General features: G+C 40.7%; 1 protein-coding gene across 1 annotated transcript in view; it reads right to left on the bottom strand.

Annotated features, from left to right (window-relative positions):
* Positions 1-13,327, bottom strand: part of ZNF804A (zinc finger protein 804A) — a gene marked incomplete at its 3' end in the record, with an annotated part of 155,669 nt that extends 142,342 nt beyond the window's left edge. The window contains exon 1 of the mRNA XM_082311535.1: positions 12,889-13,327. Coding sequence (XP_082167661.1) covers positions 12,889-12,999 — 111 coding nt within the window. The 5' untranslated portion in view covers positions 13,000-13,327. The remainder of the gene's footprint in view (positions 1-12,888) is intronic.
* Between the last annotated feature and the right edge of the window lie 9,107 nt (positions 13,328-22,434).

The following is a 22,434-nucleotide window of genomic DNA, read 5'->3' as shown; positions in this document are numbered from 1 at the left end:
AAACAAATCCAAAATTCATCTCTTGACTATGACATGGTCAGCATTAGCCACTACCTGGCCTGCAGTGCCCAGAGCACTTCAAAGCAAGCTCAAATCTTCTGCTGTGATGGGGATGGGGGAGAACATACACAGTCTTCACGTAGACAGATTTTCTCTATGGGGACTTCTCCAAGGATGGTCTTCTGCTCAGTCCCATTCAATTAATTGGAAACTGTCTGTATCAAATAGCCCCCTCTTACAGAAAAGAGAGATTCAGCCACTCATGAAGAGCTTTGGCACTGCCTCCCCTCAGAATCTTATTTGCTCTATGTAAATCATGAACTATAAGAAATGAGTATGATGCCACACCATTATGTTAAACAATAGGTCTGAATATACAAAATATATATTAAAAATATAATATACAAAAATGTTTTATATAATATATAAATATTACATAAATATGTAAATATATAAAACCCAAACAAAATCAACCCATAAGCACACCATACCCACTGTATGAGAAGATGCCAAATACCTGACCGATTTCCTGGAAATACTCAAACTATATGAAGTATACACCGTCTATCCCACAGTGCAAGAGCTCTGTGGGCTGAAGAAGATAAGCTTTATGGCTTGTTCCTTATTTTTCCCTCTTTGCAACAATCTGCATCTCCAGTAATCCAAGAGGGCAGCATACAATGCCTTTAGAAAATGCTCAGCTTGAGTTTTTCTTGCCTCTGCATAACGTTGTTCTAATGACAACAAATCAATTCCTCTTTCGGCAGTGTTCCTGAGTACCTTTTAAAAGCCTTTCCAAAATCGAGATTATATACTTCAGCAATTTTTAATATGAAAACGTGTAATCAATAAAATACTGCTGATAATGCATATGATTTGTGGGGAGTGAGAGCTAAATATGAATTAGTTTTGGACAAGTTCCGAGTCCATCATCTTTCTTAATTACAAATTGGGTCACTATCTATGAATTGCATGACTCAGCTCGGGAATCCCTAAAAAGAAATCTTAAGTAGATTCAATAGTTGCATTTGATTTATTTGTTACTCAGAGCTGAAACAAGCACTGTATTTTGGACCTCTGACAGATTAGGAGATCTCCAGAGAAAGTCATTGGAGACGCCGCTCCTGCCAGCCATCCATCATCTGGGACGAGGTGAGCCATGGGCACCCAGTGGTCCCAAAAGGCTGTGAGCAGGACATGACAGTGACATGCCTCGCTCCCCAAGGAACCTCATTACAGAAGATTAAATTAAAAGCTGCTCTCCTACAGATCGAACACGGAATCGTAACATTGACTGAGGTTGGAAGGGACATTTAATCCTACGCCTTGCCTAAAGCATGGCTTAAGGCTGTTCAGTCAAGTTTTGAGCATTTCCGAGGACCGAGATTCCGCAGTCTGTCTGGCAACCTCTCCCAGTGTTTGACCGCCCTCAAAATTTTTCTTTTTCCTTGTGCCTGATCAGAATTTCCCATCTCTTAACTTGAGCTTGTTGCCTCCCACCACGCACCTCCAAGAGAAGTCTGACTGAGCAAAAATTCTCCAGTTTCTCAATGCAAGAACGTGAATGAACAAGGCAGATACTGCCACTGCCACCACAAATATGCTGACAGCGATAGGCAAACCTTTGTCATGGTCTTTCTCCAGTGCCATTTTATCATTAATCACTGTAATTTCTTGCTATTATTTGGTAACTATTCCTTTTCTCTGTATGAAAAAGCTTGGGTATTTTTATTTCTTTTGCATACCTAGCTGCGCACTGGAAAACTCTGGTTTTCTTCTTTATTTCTCAGTTATTTATAAAGCAGGTCCACTCCAGGCACATTCTATCACCACCTGCAGTTGCCAGCATAATGCTACAGCTACCAGGTTTCACTAGGCTTTTTCTAATTACATTGCCTTGACACTTCCATACCCACGAGCACTCAAAGGTGTTTCATAAAGAAACTCTCAAGTATTTTTGACATCCTGTTGGTAGCAAGCTCTTCTCTCTGCTCAACAGGCCAGTAGTATTACAACTCCACAAACCTTTGGAAGTGGTCCTTCAAAACTGTTTTAATCTCTTTCTACTCCTTAATTCTACCTGCTAGTTCATGCACATTTGCTTATTTGACAAACAAACAGGTGTCAGATGATTTAGTGGCTCATCTGCACAGCAGGAGAAGCAGGTATTATCTTGGTTTTTCTCCCTCATGAAAGAATATTTTCCTTAAAACTATCAGAAAATCAACATTACTATTTGAAATACCAATGCAAAGAACCAACAAAACCCGAATCTATTCAGCAGTATATCCCACTGCTAACCTCAGAGTACTCTAAAGCATTAACTATATTTTAAGTACGTCTAATAAATAAGCAGCATAAAAGGTATTTTCCTTCAAAAAAATTGCCTATTAACAACCATTTTATTTGTATAAACAGTTGTTTACTGCTCATGTAAAAGAGCATAATGTTCCTTATGTAATTACATTACATTTCCAGAGTCTCACTTTTAAGCAAACCTAAACCTTGTATCACTTTTTTTGTCATTAGGACTATTTTGTAAAAATACAATAATTAAAAAATTGAAGACTATAGTCTAGTATGCTATGCTGCAAGTACATAAGAAGCCCAAGATCTCTGATATAATGTTATTTATACCACTTCTTTACTTTGTCATTTTTTTAAATTCAGAAACCAAACCAAGTGAGTGCTTAACATCTAGATAAACATCTTCCTGTGCTATTAAAAATGAGGAAGAAGTTTTGTGTTAATGGAATGGGTAAGTCATTCTTGGCATCTCCCATGAGCTTCTTTGTTTTCCTCAGCATTAACATGTAGGGGTATAAAAACAAGTTATCCAAACATATGAAAAATACTAAGGCACAATAAATAAATAAAAGCCTCAATGCAAAAGTTACCTTTGCTGATTAATTCAAGTCTGTTGGTCCAGAGAAGCTTATTATCATAGCCACAAATACACTATAAAAACCCCTGCCTTTTCCAAAGGCCATAACAGCCAACAACACACTTACTCCTTGCCCACTGGGAGCGGAAAGCCAGAGTGCTGTCCCGCAGCTGGTACCCATGTGCTGCTCAGGCCGCTTCCCCATCCTCCCTGCCCACACCTCTCAGGCACTCCTCATTGCCACCCCTCCGCTCCATCCCAGCACAGCCAGCAATTAACCGAGGAGTTAAGAAGAAGTGAACTGGACATGACATTGGAAGACTACATGCCTTTTTTTTTTTTTTCCTACCACAGAAAAACAGCGTTGCTGAAAAGGGCAGAAAGCAAACCTGCATGTTGGGAACAGCCTAAGACCTAAGTGCCGAACCTGGGACAGGCAGGTCTAGAGACCAGCCAGGCTTTAAGCGAACATCTTTGTCCATGCTATTCTCTCTTGTGATAAACCCAACTGTTTGCAACTGAGCAAGACCAAACATCTTATACAATTAAACATCTTTAAGCAAACTTGCCTATAATTATATGTTTCAATAATGACTAGTTTAAAAAAAAATAAAATAAAAGCATTTTGCTTTACAGATTTAGGCTGTTTGTTGCATGGACTACTTGGCTAGACCCCTGAATGCATCATAACCCTATACAGACTCAACAGTGTCCCCAGGTTTTAACCCCAGACATTTTATCAAAATCCATTTTATTAAGTAGTAGCTGATATGCTATTCTGTAATGGGTATTGCAGTCTCCTGTTAAAAACACTTTCAGCAGAAATTAAATACTTGGAAACTGCAGCTATTTAAACAGATACCCTAAAAGAACAATTACATTCTGCCATGTAAATCAAGTTGTAAGTGTATTTATTGAAAAAAATCCACAAACTTTATAAACACCCACACACAGAAAAGACTTTTTTTTTTTTTTTTTTTTTTTTTTTTTTAATTACAGTCTCACAGGTCTCACATACACTGGTTTGTATTTGTTGTGGAAATATGTTATCAGCAAGCTGGAAAGGAAACAGCTTTCCTAGTCCAGAAACTTACTTCTATTAGGTGAAGAGGCAAATTCTACCAGACATTTTGCACTACAAAGTTTTAAAGAAAACAACCTGACCAAGAGTTGGCCAATGTACGTAATACAGCTATACGCTAGCTGTGAGAAATCTAGCAACATGAATATTTGAGTTGAGCTGGGTCCCAGAGGAGGGAGTCTGATCACTTGCTATTTGGGGAAAGGAGTCTCTCTAAAAATATCATTTTCACAAAAAAAAAAAAAAATCGTTTTAAAGAAATGCAAATCAGCACGGTCAGACAAAAAGCCTGACAAATCCTAAATCATTTGTACAGACCAAGAATATCGATGAAATACTAAAAAAAAATCTCTCTCAGTTCCTCAAACCAAATCTAAACATTTTCCAAGACATTTCAAGAATTTTAAGTCAAAGCCTTGTTCTTTATGGTATGCAATGAGGAGAGCAATGCCAGGCGGGAGCTCTGGAGATTACTCTCCAGGCCTTATTTGAGGATTTCCTTTCAGAGCTGAGGGGGAAGAATTTGCATTTCCTTTCTTACAACACTATCTCTATAACTATCACCATTTAAAATTCCATATTGAATATATTTGGAAATTTACTATCTGAACTAATTAAAAAAAATAGGGTTCCACAGAAATTCATGTTTGCACACAACTCAGATGGTTCAGAACAAACATCTTCTGCCAAAGGAAAAACGAAACCCTCTGCCCAATCTGTACCCCTGCCATGGCTAGTCCTCAGAGGAAGGGAATCGTAAACATATTTTAACAAAATAAATTAATTACACTATGAGTTTAAAATTCCAGTTTCCTGATGCCTTCGGGCAGTTTCTTATCTCTATTGAAAAAAACAAGGTTAAACATGACAAATATCGTGCATCCGTGTGAGTAAATGTTGTTTTGTTTACTTTGGGTTTTTTTAAACAACATTAAGTCACAGCTTATCATATAACAGTCTCTCAAGAACGCTGGAGGGAAAGCATGCATTCTCACTCCAAAAATGCATGGAAAAATAAAAGAGTCTGACTAGCATTTGTTTATAAGGGATTGGCCAGATACAGTTAAATTAGGAAGGCTCACTCCCTCTCCCGTGTTTACATTTGAATCACAAGTGAGCAAACAAAAAAAATCAACTCACTTTCCACCACCACCAGGCAGTGTTAAAGAATCTATGCTGTAAATAAGGCCACCATCATTATTAACTATATTAAGATATTAAATAACAGAAAATGTTCTAGATTGGTTTTGTGAGATTATCTTAGTCCATCCCTACATCTCAGGATGCATCTATTCAATAGCTTTGATTTTTGCAGAGATTAATTGTTCCTGTTGGCATGCCTAAGTGCCGTTCAAAACAGGAAATATTGTAATTGTCACCAGTTAGGGGCATCCAAGATCTTGCACCTACTTAGTCATATCCTACTCGAAAACCCAATACACTAAACTAAAAGGCTACTACTCAGTGTCCTCTAGATGTGCTCCTCACAGTTAACTAGTTTTTTCAATGATTAATCCCTGCTGATGGGAAGGTCAGAAAACCCATATGTTCCCACAGCCTACAGGAAAGGTGAGAGTTTTAGAATTGCAACCTGTACCTTGAGAAGGTTCAAGAAGTTTAATGAATCCAAAAATACGTGTGGTTTTGAAAATACAGAAGCCAACTTGCTGTTTTCCAGTTAGCATATTTGAGCAATGTGTTAAAATTAATATTATGTATCTCTGAGCTAAGATATTGCTATGGATATTTGCATCAGAAAATATTCAAGGCAAAGGCTCTCCTCAGACTTACTCTTCAAGGCCTTGGTCTGAAAAAAATAAACAAGTGTACTAATTTAACCATGGTAATAGTCTAATTACATTCAACAGAATACCGATGTGTTTGAAGCTTACCATGCATTTAATAAGCTTTTACACTACAAAAGTCTGCCTCAGTAGTAGCTCTGAATCAGAAGCTGTCCCAGTTTAAATCTGCTGCACATTGGACTCCAGCTCCTACTATTTTTTGGACCAGACAATGTACTCATACAGAGTCTAATGGACATGAGAGTGCCGTGTCTCACTGCATGAGACTTGCAACCTCTCAGAGTTGCTTTGGAAATGCACTTAAATTATGATAGCCTCCTGTTTGCTCTCTTCGGCTGGGGCTGCACGGCTAGAAGGCGCGCCCCCTGGGTGGTGGATAGGGGATCCCTCTCTGGAGGGTGCACCGGATAAAATTGAAGAAGGTGCCACGAACCAACGCAGCCTAAGGGAAGGCCACCCTGACAGAAAAACCACTGGCCCTCCAAGTCATGGGGGTTGGGCAGGAGGCCAACTACCTCCTCCCGGAAAAAAAAATAAAAAGTTGCAGAAACGACGAGCATCAGAAATGGCGGGGATGGAGAAAATAGGTAACGAAGTGAGGAGGAGGAGATGGAGCTGGATCGGTCGTGTCCTAAGGGGGAAACCGACGGAAGACTGCGCTGTGGCCCTTGGGACTCCAGAGCACGCAGCCACAGACCGATCGAAGTGGAAGAACGATGTTCGCGCCTTGTGTGCCTCCTGGCACTGAGAGAATTCAGATTCAGAGATTCCTGTTTGCTCAACTCACCAAAACGACCCTGTTGATGATGCTTTGAATCAGTGCTATTACCGACAGCCATATTAAAAAAAAAAAAAAAAAAAGTCGCGTTCATACAAATGAACTCTAGAAATAGAATACAGATATGATTTTATTGTTACTTCCATTTTACCAAATTATTTTGTTGTCTTCTGAGTGGTTGCTTTTCAATCATGATTTAAGTGACACTGATTAACTATTCAAATTAAATTAGGTAGAATTTGTTTTGTCATCTTAATATTTTAATGAGTTAGGGCTGTTCAGCTTCTCTCATAGAAAAGATGTGAACGTTTTCAAGTTCCAAACTCAGGTCATGAGCACGCTGAAATGCCAAAAGACATTAGCAGATCCATGGGGGACAAACCACTGATGAAAGTAACAGCTGATTTTTCTCCCTTAACCAATATAACTCTAGCCTAACAACTCTACCATACAAACTCTGCAACGCTAAAGATAAAAAACAATACATTGCAATATTTTTATTAAATTCTGCATGCATAAGATATAATTTAAAAATTACCCTAGCTACTGGCAACATACAATATGGCAAACAGAACTGCAGGACCTGTTTTTACCAGTATTTAACATAAATCTATAGTAAGTATTGTTTATTTTACATATGTATTAGAAATCAGCAGACATTTCCACTTGATCATGCAGAAGTACAACAGCTTCAGTATTCTCCATCAGGAAAGCTGTTTTACGGGTAGTTTACTGCTTTCTTACTGTAGTAGGGCACGGACATTTGTAATAGAAATTCTCATAAAATAGATTTTTATGTCCACACAACATATTTACTTTAGTTGATCTGGATATACAAAAACATTCTACAAAATGTAAAAGAACCAAAGACAACAGACAGCCTGAACAGCAGATGGCATTTTCAGAAGACACTAGCATATCAATATCTGAACTCCACAGAGTTTTTATAAAAGCAGAACTAAGCCCTAGGACTTTTAAAAGTAGTTATAAATATTTTTATATTTTACACACACTCACGCACAGAGGTATATAAATAAAAATTCAAAGCAGTTTTGTTCAATAAACCCAAGAGGCAAGACAACTGATGGTACAAACAATTGGATTAATAAAATATGGTCTAAATGGACATCCAACAGCTTTTTAGACAGACCTGTACCTACGCCGTATTTTAAAGTTCAACACGCCCTCCCTGCACCCATGTCCAACTTGACTGGGAGACATGAAGCTGTACTGCATAGTAGCCACCTGAAGTTCATGTGATCTTCCTCCCCACAAGGCATACCACATTGAGTTCAGAGTTTGATTCCAGTTTGAGATAATTTGTGCCTGCCTCCCTTGGAGCTGGGGACCTCTATTTCAATTCTACACCTGAAGTCCCCTGCGTATATATTTATAACCAAAGTATACACCTATATATATATATATATATGCATATATAGAGGTTATTGTTATACACAATAATAGATTTCTGTGTTAGGTACATTTGAAACTACAGTCCTTTAACCAACTACTCACCTACTTTGATCTTACCTACTTTCTATCAGTATCAACAGAACGCTTAATATTAGAATTACAATAGCAATTTATACCATCTAAAGGTCTAAACTTTTCACTGACTTCCTTGGACAAGTAATAGGACCTTACTCATTCTGATCACCAACAAAGAAAATGTATTTGTCCAATTACAAGAAGCGAACAAGCCCTGCATGGCCAGTTCTCTACCACTGTAAATCTTGATGAAACAGATACAGAGCCATTTACACGAGTGGAGTCTCTAAGAGTGAAATAGCAGATATTCGGTCACTACTCATGTACCAGCTACTCAGAAGACCAAGCAAAGAGTCGGTTCTCTTGCTGACCAGAAATCATACATATAACTAGGATAATGCCTTAAAATGGATCAGTTTATATTCTGAAAGATATTTTAAGGATTTAGCAAATCACCTGTGGTTGTAACTCCAAACAACTGATTTCTCCCTCCAGAGAGCTATTCTTTCATACAAGTTTCAATACTTTTTGAGATTATAAGATGCAAGACAGCAGCCACAGCAAGGAAGATGAATTACAAAGACAGACTAGCATAATTTGACATGAATAACTTAAGGCATGAAAAAAGAACACAGTAAGTGCATGAAAACTTCAGGAAATCCATAGACAAAAGGAAGAGTTTGTAGAAAAACAAATTTCTATAAACTGCTACTGCTAAAAAGAACAACCTTGGGAAAAACTTCAAAGTCACCAAGTATGAACCCTGACAATAAATGGCCAAGCAATCAGTCCTATATTCATTGATTAAAACACCAAGGCATAAGCAATATTACATAAAAATCACAGGAAGAGCTTCAGAAAATTACGTATTACTGACCCACATGGTAAGTTTTGAGTTTCTTCTTCAAAAACCACAAAGATCAGACAGCAGTCAGTTCACTTGGACAGTACTCCACCAAAAAACCAGCCACACTCCCCTTCCAAAGAGCTGCCACAGAGCACTCCAGTAGTAGATTAGCTATCGTTATGAGATTGTACGTATTTGAAGAATATTTCAGACAGTAGAAACTGCAGTGGGAGAGGATAAAGTCTTATCCAATGGCCTAAACACCACCAATTTCTTTTAACCAAACTGCTGCATTTTCTGAAGGAATGTTAAGAGTTTGGATGCTATTCTTCCAGATGTGCTGAGCCACTTTCCCATCAATTCATAATTCAAATTCATTTTCCTGATAAGGAGCAGCAGATCACAACTGGGTAAGTGGGCCCTACCCACACTGAGCAGTTACCCAGTGGGCCTGGGGGAGCACATGTATGCAAAGCTGTACCATCAGATACCCAGAACTGCACGTAGATATGCGTTCCTTCATTTTCCCCTACCATCTCACTACAGGTTCACTCACAAGCATTTCTTCTTATTTGATTTAATTTTAAAAAGTGTGGTTTTTTTTTTTCCAATAGCCTCTTTTCTCAGTTTGCCTAAATCCACCCTTTGCTTTGTTTCCTCTTGTGCCTTTCGCTTCTCTCCAAGCTCAGGTTTTCCCCACACACCTTCCTTTGAGGAACAGAAGTGTGGCCTTCCCTTCCTTCCCCTACTTGATATTTTCATCCCTCATTCACTTATTTCCACCTCCTAAGTAACCCCATCTCAAAGCCCTGCAATTGGTGGCATTGCAGATAGATACAACTTAGGGAAAGGCCATGCCTGGGAACTAGGCTATAGTGACACTGTTATTCCACCTTTTTACCAAAAAGTAACTCTTTGATCCTCTCCACCTAGAAAGACTTTTTTTTTAAACCACTCAAAGTAGGAAGGACAAAGCTTTGTGCGTCACGTTCCCTACTAGGTGCGCAGGGGTTTGTAGCTCTTTCTTCCTGTTACCTTCCAGGAGCTTTGAACCAAAACTTTGTAAAGCTTTAAATTACTTTCAATTCTGTGTGAAACAGGACGGGGGCAGAGGATGAACACGTAAGGACCACCTGCAGGCACAAACAGTCAGGAAAAAGTATTTCTCAGTGACCTCTCTTGGAGAGTAGGGCACAAAAAGATGAGTTGCAGGTGAATAGCAGGTCACTTCAGAGTGGGACAGCAGTCAAAAGCTCTAAGGACCTTCTTCCCCTGAAACCTAACCAGCTCCGGGTTTGCAGATCGGCTAATGTGAAATCATCCTGAAACCACAACTTCATCATTTGACTAGGAGCAGCACTTTCCTACTTGCTATGAAATTCTACCGTAGCACGTACAGTCATCTTTCTTTCTACAGTATGGTGGCAGAACTCTTCAAGAGAAGCAAAGCTTAACAAATATCAGAAGTTTTGCACAGAAGCAATTCTACGCTGTACAAGCAGAGGCTGTTTTCACGTTCTCCTCAGTTTATGAGGAAGCAGTGATTTTAGGAAGCTTGGTGACAGAGTGAATGCTTCAGAGCAAAATGGGAAGAAACGTCTGAGGCAGAGCGGCTCCAAAATATTTCTGTTTTTTAGACTTACAAATTGCTGTTTCTCCTCGTCTTATTCTAGGATGGAAGACACCAAGAGCATCTTAAAAGGCTGCATTCTTATCAGAACTTCTAAAGACATATTGTACTTTGTATTAATCAAGATTTTCATCTTTTTAAGTTTGAAAGACTATTTACAGTGAAAGTGACTGATCCTCTGAAATGATGTAACATTTGATTTTCCCATAAAAGCTGGCTGAAATATACTTTAGTGCTTCAGAACTACTAGTCTGAACTATCCAATCACCCCACATCACAACCCAAGGGTATCTTTGCCTCCTTTAAATTAAAATTCATTCAAACATAAATAAAAGTCTTGATGTCTGCATATATACCATTTACTTCATAGTGAAGGATTTCATTCTGCTGTCCACAGAGCCAACATCAAGAACTCACCCTTTTTAACCCAGCGAAAACTTTGACAGTTACACTGCTCACTGCCCACAACAAAAGCTTTTAAAGGTAAGGTTTCTCATGGCAAATCCACAGCCAATACTATCTTTTCTCCCCTCGCATGTATGCTATCTCACTGAAGAGGAGGGTTGAGTTAAATTTCTTTCCAGAGTAAGAGTGTTTCAAAGCCTACGCAATATGTTTATTTGAATTTTAAGTTAACACCAGTCTTCCCAAACATAATGTCACTAATGTTTTTACCAGTAAATAAATCAATCAGGAATGTTGAGAATACAGAGCTGTCTTTTTGCCAAGGGAAAAAAAGTAAAAAAGCAAGAATAAAATGCTATTGAAGCAGAATCAATTATGAATTACAAGATAATACGCAGTCCAAAAGTTACATCAGGGTATTCTCAGTCTTGCCAAATGCATCTTTACTGAAATTGTTCAGTAGAAAGAAGGCGATGTATCATGCAATTATTTAAAGTGTACCAAATATTTCTACAGTAGGTCTTGGTTTTGCAACTGTAACAGTGAAATATTACACGAGAATTGCCATCTCATGGATACTACAAATACTTGGTTAAAATTCAAAGACTGTAATCCCTAATAGAAAAATATGCAGAATCCACAGCAAATAAAATTGTGGTGAGATTTACAACCCGAAAGCAGGAACTTTACATTTGAAACAGTCCAAAAATCTGCCTCAGATTCTCTCGTAGTAGTTACTATTTTTATGACTTGGCTCAGACTTGCTTTAATCTCTTTATTTAGGAAGAAATTGCAGGCTTGCCAACTCTAGCAAATGTTAAGTACTTTAGTAAATTCCCCATCAATATAGGTCGTGCATTCGAGGGAACAAGAACGCGGTGAGTAAGTTCTGCTCCATCTCCTCCAAAGGGGATTTAGGAATAAGACGGTGATGGGAGAGAGCGATAAACAACATGGCTAAGCCCCTTTTTCAGCTTCATCCTACTCTCCAGACATCTGTCCGCACTCCGTTGTGCCACGATTGAGATGCTATGTGATGCAGCTCACCCAGCCTGCTGTTATCCTACATCCCTTTTATCTGAACAGGCAGGACAGCACATGTATTGCCAATACTACCGCGTCATAACTCTTCCATTGAAGTTCAGTAACAGTAGCAAAGCGAGTCCAAACAAGTCAGCAAAAACCATAGGAAACCCAACAGATATCAAAGATATCAAAGTACGGCATATGTACATAGAAACAGTTTTAATAGCCTATGCAGACTTTCAGAGTATCTGGCCAAATTGCCTAAACCCATCAATTCCTTTCAAACCCAGAGTTTTGCTTTTAAAAATAAACTTAGCAGCTGACAAACAAAAATTTGTGTCATTTCTGAAGCTATTCTCAAACAAACGAACCCCTCTACCCAAAGAGCTCAGACCTCAAGTAACCAAGTTTCTGCTCCCTTCTCCACTTCATAAAGCAGGAGCTCCAGCTGCCCCCGGCACCCGGGGTGCTGGGAGTCACCCGGTGACCCAGGCGGAGCCCTCCTCGCCGAGGGATGCCCCTCAGCGGAGCAGTTGCCGCCTCTCCCAGACCTCACCCCGGGCTGAGGAGCCCCAGCCCTGCGGCTCCCGGCCGAGGAGGGTCCCTGGGCTTTCCAGTCACAGCCTCTCCACCAGCAGCCTCCGCATCAGCAGCTGAGAAAGGACAGGCAAGCGCCCACCCTACCGCTGCTGCACGGACTGCCCCCGGGAATACGGGGAGCCAGGGGCAGCCCCCCGGCAAGGAGGGGAGCCCGGCAGGCGGGAGCCGAGGGCTCCGCATCCCCGCGGCGGCAAAGGCACCACCGACCGCGCAAAAAACCGGGCAGCACCCCGGCCGCCTGCATCGCTGGCAGTGCTCACGCAGCGGTTTCCAGTTAGCCGGAGACGCTGCTGCGAAGAGGAGGGAAGGAGGGGAGGGAGGGAGGCAAGAGAAGAAGCCATTACCAGAGTTTTGTTCCCGTTCTTGCTGAGGGGGCCTCGGAAAACTCCCTTGATGTTGCGAAAGTGCCCGTTGCTGAGGTGCGCGGAGCTGATGACAATGTAGTAGCACTCCATGGGGCCGGGGATGGGGCCGGGGCCGCCTCCCCGCCGCCGGCGGGGCGCTCAGGCCGGCCTGGGCTCGGCGGGGAGGGCCGGGCCGGCGGGGCCTCCCGGCATGTGCGGCGCCGCCGGCCGGCTGAGGGGCGGGGGGGTGCAGCCCCTCAGGCTCGGCGCGGCGCTGGCTGCCGGGGGAGGAGCGGCGGCACGGCCGCGGCGGAGCCGTCTGAGCTGCCGCCTCTGGCAGGCATAGTGTTATTATAGCGAGCAGCCTTGCCGGTCGGCTGCACTGAGCCAATGGCAGGGAGCCACTGGGCTGATACCGAGAGCTGTCAGAGGAGGACATCTGTCACACGCCGCCTTCACCGCCACCCACAGCCCCCACGCCCCGCTGCCCCCGCCGCGGACGGGCCGACCCCCCCCGCCGGGGCGGCGCCGGGGCGGCGGTAGGTGCGGGGGGAAGGGGGAGACGGCACACCCCCGACCGCAGCGAGCGACGGAGCCCCGCAGGCGGGGTGTGCCCCCCGCAGGGGCTCCCCTGTTGTATTGGGGGGGCACTACCGCGGGCGGGCGAGCGCGGTTCCTCCGGGATTGGGGGGGCAGGCAGAGATGCCCGGGGCGCGCCGCCCCCAGCCCCTGCCCCTCCTCCGAGCAGCCTCCGCGCCCTGCCACCGCGCCCTCCTCGCTTTTATTACATATACATATATATATATGTATATATATATATATTTAATGCCTAACTCAGCAGGCACCTTAACCTTTCCAGGGCGGAGCCGCCCCCGCGGCCCCCGCTCCCCGGGCCGGGCCCGTTAGCAGGCGCTTGGCGGGATCGGGAGCCGCCCCCGCCCGCCGCTTTCGGCTCCTCTGGCCCGTGACGGCGGAACGGGGTGAAATCGGTCATTTCTCACATCCCGGCGTAGGGCGGCCTCCATCCCGCCCCTCGCTGGGCTGCAGCCGGTGCAGCACCCTTTCACCCCGCCGCATCCCGCCCGGGGCGGGCCGGCGATCTGGGAAAAACGGGGAGGGCGCTGGCAAAACTTCTGGGTCACGGCGTGGTTCTGGTGAGGATGGGAGGAGCGGCGGGGAAGGGCTGCGGCTGCATCCCTCCTCGCGGGGTGCCCGCCGCCGCTTAGCCACCCTCCCGCGGTTACTCACGGCTCTCCCGGCGCGGCGGCTGCCCGCCCCGGCCCGGGGGAGGCTGCGGGGGCGGCTCTGCCCGCCCTGCCTCGCAGGGCCTCGGCGGCTGCGGGGAAAAGGAGAAGAACCGTGGTTGGTTGCAGGCTCTGGCGCTGCCTCTGCGATCCTCACCCTCAGCCTCAACGTACGCGTAATGTACTCGCGCCGTTTTATAGAGCCCCTAGCAAACTGTGGATTAAAAACCATTAGGTACATCAGCATGAGGTAACTATAATATCCACCATACTCCTTCACCATCGTAAGTGTTGCCTTCTCTTTGTAGCACACAAATCAGAACTCGCTGCCGGAACCAGAATTTGCCACAGTATAAGATGTGTTTAATAAAGATGCTCGAAGTCCTTTTTTTCCCCAAGAGATCTATGATTTGCAGCTTTATCACGTAAGACTTGAAACACTCTTAGCTGGCGCATCTTCCAGCCTGCTTTACCTTTATTCTGGATTGCGAAAATCAAGATTTATGGGCTGAAAGTCCGGTGCCAAAAGAGGGAACACCTTAGAAAACAAGCCCAGAACCATGATGTAACATCTGAAAATGTCTCTTAGTCAGCGTTTACTGCTGGCAACATAATACCACCATCCTATCATCTTGTCCTCCAAAATAAAGGAACTGCTTCCAGGAAATTTGGGAGGGGGCAAACACTTTGCTGGCAGAAATTCCTGTCTTTGCAGTTTGTATCCTTGATGAAGGAAGCCCCAATTTATGAGAGGTGCCTTCTTCTGATAAACATTTTCTGTCGTTACTTCCCTTCATACACAGTGAACAGTAAATTTTGACAGCTGTCACTCATCCTTCAGCATTTTCAGTACTTAGGAAGGAATCATGGCAATGGCAAAAGTGGAAAGTTTTGACAGCTGAGACACAGGTGAGCGATCAGAATTTGCTGCTTCTTGTTACAGCCAAAAAAGAGAGTGAAAATGTAAATGCACGTAACAACACTGTTTTTCTACTTATAAGTATGTACATATACATCCAGAAATAACCAGCAAATTTATTACAGTGCAAAAATGAAGTCAATATCATAAATATTTGATTGACTTCAACAACACAGCACATTTAAGACCGAGTTCCAGTTTCAGACAGGAACATGGGCGTGATTCTCTTTCAAAAACATCCTAAGTTTAGGTAGGATAGAGTCATAAAAAGACAGAGAAAGAATAACAAAAATATGAAAAAAAAAGAAATAAAATTATGCAGTTCCTTTCTGGGAATAAATATATTCCCCAGCTTGGACCAGAACAACTTTTTCCACTTTCTAAATGTCAGGATGCATCTGCCTGAGAGCACAACTCCTCGCAGACACTTTAGTCCATGCATCCACCATTTCAAAGAACGAGAACATTGTTCTCTTAAATATTTGCACTAACCATTTCATTACACGTTGCTGACCCGTTAAATTACACCTACTGCAGTCATACACAGGCACTTTCAGGGTTGTATGGCTGCTGTCTGGCCTTTCAGAAGCATGCAGACACTGCTTGCACACTCTTGTTAGAGTATGAGGACAGGGGAAACGTCTTACTGTAGCAACAGAGACGTGATCTACTCCTGTAGCTCAAGTTTGAAAGGATAAACATGCTTTGCAAAAAACGAGAGTATCTTAAATAACTTTAAAAGCTGCTATAGCTTCTGCTAATGAAGATTGTTGTCCTCTTCTATTAAAGAAGAAAAAAAAACAAAACAGAACTATAGACCACTTGATTCTTCCAAAGCACTTCATAAAGAAATTACAAGTTGTTTTGCTAATAAGCAAAATGTACATTTTCTACTCCTACTTATTTTGGTTGGCCTCTTTTTTTTTTTTTTTTTTTTGGCTGCTTCTCTGATACTTTGCTATCTGCAGTTTTCCTTGTATGTCTTCCTTTAATCCTTCACTGACTCTTCCTGCCTCATTCTGTTTCTCTATTGTGATCACACAGGTTCAAGATGCTTCTTCCTTCCCAAATGTTGTTTTGATTTTTTATTTTTTTTTAACCTTAATAAATTGCTAATTTCATCAGTCCCTAACCCCATGGCTCCTACATACCATCAGTCTTACCTATTTCTGTCTCTATCCTATTCCCCTGGGTAAGTATCTGGGGTTTGAGCTGTGTATGCTGCTATTTATTCAACACTGCCATATAATAATAATAATAATCAATGCTGCCAATTTACTCATTCTCTTATTCTCCCTGATACTTCCTATTTGGAAAAATCTTCAAGGTGTTGTTCCTGTATAAAACTGCAAATATTGACTCAAGAAACAGGCTATAGATTTGAGAGACTTTCTGGAAAACTTGTGAACTAGAAGCCAGTGAGAAAATTACACTTATTCACACACATTGTACTGGTTTTCTGCCTGTGACAATACTCAGCATTCTGCATTTTAATATTTAATAATATTCATCATTCAAGAAATAGTCCTGGCATAATCCAGAAAAAATATTCAACAGTATAAACAATCCTCTTTTGTTTAACAGCCTTTAAAGCATGGCACAGAGTATGTGTTACCAAGTGAATATATCCTGAGAAATCATTCACTCACTGCTGAAACATATCCATCAAGGATAGAAAGAAATACCTGTGCTGTAAGTCACAAGAAACTCAATTCAGCTCCCACAGCAATTCTTATTGAATTCAATAAAATTCAGTTTATCCTAAGAATATCTCTTCGTAAGTAATCTGCTGTCTGAGACGCACCTTTTTACCATCTCCTGCACTTTCAGTCTTCTTTTTTATTGCTCCTTTTTTTTTCCCTTTTCATTTAGCCTTGGATGTTTTTCCCCATTTCAGATGTCTGCCATCCTTGCATTAAGCGGAAGGAAAAACAGGAGTATCCTGTGTACCTTTTAAAGGCCATTATGGTGTAATAGACATTACACACTATATTAGAAATGCATTCATTCATCAGCTATGGGGGTGGTGAAGCTAGAAAAAAGGAAACTGGGACACTCTGGTAGTCTTCACTGTCTGTGAAGAGTATCAGAGTGGGTTCCCTGTTTCAACGCAAGAGCTAAGTGGAGCACGGGTATCACAAAAGCTAAGGAAAGGCAATAGTGACTTAAAGCCCCACAGCATGCAGTCAAATCGTGAGCTGTACCCTGCAGCCCTCAAGAGTCACAGGGGGATGACTGCAAAGGCTTAAACTAATATTTCTGCTTGATCCCAAAAGTAGCAACGAAGATTTATTAAAACATAGTGGGTTTTTTTTCTTTTCTTTGCTCCTTCAGCCCTCCAAAGCACATGATTTTATGCCATAGCTCTTGCACGACAGCTCCAGGAAGCAGCAGTCTGGCGAGAATTACCCCTTCCCTCTTTTCACATATCCATAGCATCTATATTGAGCCCTGAACAAATTAATGTGGGTAAGAGATGCAAACGCTTTTCCGCCCCTTCTCTTCCAAATTACCAATATCACCACTATCTGCTTTCAGATACTATGGGGAAAAAAACTTTCTGTTGTTCTTGAATCAAATACACGGTCATCTGTATCTTCCCTTCTTAATGTTTATGCTGCAGAATTTCCCCAACAGCTCATGCACGCTCCTTCTTGTTTTCTTCCCTAATCCCTCCTTAATAAAAAAAAAAAAAAAAAAAAAAAAAAGGAAAAGAAAAAAAAATTGCAAATGACCCTCTGAATATGAGGTGACATCAACAAGTAACTGGTGTACCACCAAAGCATTAAATAGCAAGAGACTTTTACAAGGGCCAGAAAACACCTGATGGTCCAGCCAAGGTAAAAGAACCCTCTGCAAAAGCAACTGTTGCCTTTTTCAGACACTGAAAATGCAGTTCACTCTGCTACATTAAACACCGTTTTACAAGCAAATCCTCTATCACACACACTTGACAAGTGGCTCTCTGTGAAAAGCAAATGGAGCCAGCGACTGCTAAATGAATCCCGAGAACAATCTGTGATGGAATTAGAGTTTCCCAACATCGACTCAACCCAAACATCTAAGTCAAAACCAAACAGAACAAATTAAATCAAATTATGAAAAATCATATGACAAAAACTGAGTCATATGATCTCACCAATGGCAATACCTCCAGTTTTCACAACTGACTCCTATATAAAATACCCTTCAGCGTCACTTCTGTAGCAATCTAGCACAACAGTGCAAGGAACAATCTTTCAGGGACAGCATGGAAAAACTCAGTAAAAAAATACACCCCTCCATACATCCAAAAAAAAAAAAAAAAAAGGGCAGTAAGACCACAGAATGGGTGCACTTCCACAGAGTCACCAGCCAAAACTCCCTGAAATCCATCAGGCGGGTTACATAGCTAGCACAATATTAAAGGCAACGAGACATGAAGTCCATAAGCAATATCCAAAGAGGTTTCAAGCAGCCCTTCCCTTCAGGGTCTTCCACTTTTCTGGAAAGGGAGTTGACTACATAATGAGCACCAAGTTTTAATTTTTACCAATTAAAATTTTTCACTCAATGTTAACCAGTTAAAACTTGCTTTGGTAAAGAACACAACACTTCAGAGATACTTAAGAAATGAAAGGCTTTTAACCAAAATAAACGAGGCGTCAAGAGAACACTTGGTAAACAAAAGCAAATTAGTGAATAAATAGGAAAATGGTACATTTTGAGATCTAGGATAGCAGATGGGTTGTGGCCATTTATCAGAAGCAGATTATTTTCCTTGCCAACGTCCACACAACTTTTTCCAGAGTTAAAAGATCTGGAGTCTAAAGAACTGATCAAAGTCTTCCACAGTCAATAGGAAACTTCACCTACAGTAAGCTTGGGCTCATTTACTGAAGTAGTAAGTATTTCCATATGAAGAAGTCCTGAAGTTCACCTCAGGACTTGGCATTACCTCCAAGCTTTTCCACTGGGTGGTGGTAATGAGATCAAGAAGTTCAAGAGAAGTGAAAATAGAAGAACTCAGAACACAACCAGTATTCATTCAGTCATGTATTCATTCATTCTGTCTCTATATATACATACATATTTTTGTGTGTGTGAACATGTATGCTTACCTATGTGTACATAAGTAACACTGGAAATGTATAATATTCATTAGTCTTTATGCCGCAGTAATGAAAGGATGAATAAAATAGTTTCTAAAATCTTTCAAAGGATGAAAGAAAAATTTTAAAACATTTTGGGAAGGGCTAGTGTACTAACTCTAAAAATTAATCTTAAAAACCATCTGCTTCTTTAGCATTCAGTTCAACAACATAATTTTCTCAATGTAAAAGCTGAAGAGAACTGGGGTGACACTGATGACAGGTCAGAAAGTGGCACTGTATTATTCCTGAATGAGCCAACATAAAGACCCAATGAGGAAAAAATCTCTAGTGATTAATATTATAATACATTTCATTGAGTTCAATATATGACACACTATTATGGCTTCCTTTTTCATGTGATCTGTAATAGGCACATAGAAGAATGGAAATGAAATTTAAAATGATGTGTTTACTTTCCTAATATTACACATTTCGCTGAGATCCAATTTTTAGAATGGGAATGTTTGGCATCATCTGAAAATCAACCCCCTTTGCAATATTTATGGTTACAACCTCCCAATTTAAGACACCATAAATCACATCAGGCATTAATTGCTTCACTTTCACAGGGTGCTTGTTCTACCAATACCAGAACACAGCAGAATATTAAGTACATGCTGAGGAAAGATATTTCTAATATTGTATAATATGACGTCTTGCTATGCACAATTCAGATTTTACCCCTTTACACCACAGCTTATATAAGGAGCAGGTAATAGTTATATACGTATATAATCAAAGAATTTGTTTTAAACCTTCAGCAGCAGTGAGGGTGTTGATGGTAATTAAGGCAGTCCTAGCTTTACCTCGTGGATCCTGGGCATTAGAGCATACGACACGCGCTGTCAATAGCACTGCAAGGCTTGCTTGGGAAAACGAAGCAAGATCCAGAGGCTGTCAGAGCTTTACACCTACATTGGTTTACTGTTCTGCACCAAAGTTTCATCTCCTGCTTTCATCTGAATAGACTTTCATGGTTAATTTACCTTTTTTACTCTACAGCTTAAAATGGCTGTAGAACTCCTCGCAGGAATATGTATGAGCTGCATGATACATCATAATAATAATTTTAAAACCCCACAATTTTTATGACTTATGATTTAAATACAGGTAGATACATACAGTACGGTAATAGTCTTGAAGTACTCATTATGGTCCTCCTGAGTAGTGCTTAACACTATCAACTTACTGTGTGAAAGGCCCTGTTTACTCATTAGAACAATTATATTTTTTTCTTAATAACTAATGACTTACCAATCTGTCTGCTGTAATGAAAGAATATAATTACAAATAGGCATGTTAAAAATACTACCAAAATAATTTAATCCAACTTTCAAAATATTAATAACTTACGTGCTTAATTAAAGATAACCATATCAAAATAGCTTTGAGCACATTATAGATTACTAGCCTGAAAAAAATTCATTATAAGAAACAAAGTCAGTATTGTTCTAAAAATAGAGAGGATTTCCAAAGCCCAGCATATCAGTTTTTGGCATTTTGACAATTAAAAAATGTCTGCATAATTCATTTAATTAAGTAAAAACTTACTCATTAGCTCAAGCTATATAAATCATGCTACATTTTATCTAAATGTATGTTTTCTTGGGTATCTGCAAAACCTGTGTAATCAGAAGACAAGGCAGAATACTATTAATATGAGTATCAAGACGACTGCCATGGCTAAGCTGAAAATCTGTGCCCAAGCAGCAACACGAGCAGTTGTTTTTCCATCCAATTTTTGAGCTGCCTTGGAGTTATATTGCTCTTGTATTTCTGAACCCTGAATTAACAGTCCTTCCTGTCTCCAAGATGGGAGGATGAAATATTGTTATTTTTAATAACTATACATTAATTTAATTAAAATAATGAGCATTCTGACCTCATTTATTTATTATTTGAGTGGAAGAAGGTTTAGGTAGTTTCAAGATTTTTCTGCTCTACAGCTATGTTCTCATGGCCCTTTAGAGCAACAGTTCCTGGTGATAAGTACATGGATAGGGCCACCAAAAATAAACGTTCTCCAGTTTGAAAAGACCATCTTCCACTTCCTTCTTTGCATAATCGTGACACAGTGTATGCATATATATATATTTAGGAGCTTAATTTTCCACTTTCATTATTGCTATGTAAACTCCAATATCACTTGACATACTTCCATAACTGTATATTACACTTTCTCCACACAAACCTGAATTTAACACAGGATATCTATTATCTATATCTACAAACACTCAAAATAATGCATATTTGCTTTTACAGAATTTTAACACTGACACCTAAATATATTAAATTACTCTTGAACCAACTTTAACATTGGCATTCCCATTAGAACCAATGACCGTAATGCATTTGAAATGCGAGAAGTAAGAGAAAAAGAAAATATAAAATGTTTTAAAAGTCAAAACAAAAATAAAATTCAACTATTCCCTAGGAACCAGTGTGCTGTATACTTTTTACAGGAAAATGCATTTACTGTAAAACAAAAACATTAAAACAAAACATGCAGAAGAAAAAAAAAAACATCTGCACTCAGATTCTCACAAGAAGAAATAAGATATGTTTAAACCTGCTGATCTGGGGTTAGTTTGAAAACAAGGAAAGAAAAAAAAAACCAAAGCAAGCCCAACCCTACTTCTTTTGAAGGAGATCTTGAGATTTGTACCTTGTCTTTATTAAGACTGAGCCTGGTAGACTCAGCCACTGCTGGGATGCTCCCTCACCCCCTTACGTTTTCTAAACTTGCCACTTTTAGATGTCTTCACTGCTAGACTTTTGTCAGCTTGAAACCCCCATCAATTATGTGACCTAGTACTGAAATCAAATAATCTTCAAGCTTTTCTCTTCCTCTTTACAAATACTCATGCATTACTGCAAGACACTGAAGTCCCTGGATCCTTGTAGCTTCTGCTGGTAAAGCTTTATTGTCATTAATTCTCAAACAGAAATTGATTCCTTGAGCTTCCTAATAATTTTTCTGCATCTTCTCTAAATTCCTTCCACTCACTTTCCAGAGCAGAAAATTCTCTTATAAAAGTATATTTACATCCAAATAACCAAAAGTATAATCTACTTGTAGGCAGATTATGTTTAAAGATCATCTCTTAAAGACAGCAATTTAAGTTCTTTGGCTGGATATTCATCTCCGTTATGTCCTCCATGTTATTTTCAGAAAGCAAAATATGGATTAGTTTTGTAATAACGCCATGAAGGTTGAAAAGCAGGACATGTAACAAAACTGTCTCATTGA

The sequence above is a fragment of the Platalea leucorodia genome, assembly GCF_965183815.1.
Source record: "Platalea leucorodia genome assembly, chromosome: 5".
In the NCBI taxonomy this organism is placed as follows: Eukaryota; Metazoa; Chordata; class Aves; order Pelecaniformes; family Threskiornithidae; genus Platalea; species Platalea leucorodia.
The sequence above is the reverse complement of the archived record's forward strand: the minus strand, read 5'-3'. Positions and strand labels throughout refer to the sequence as shown.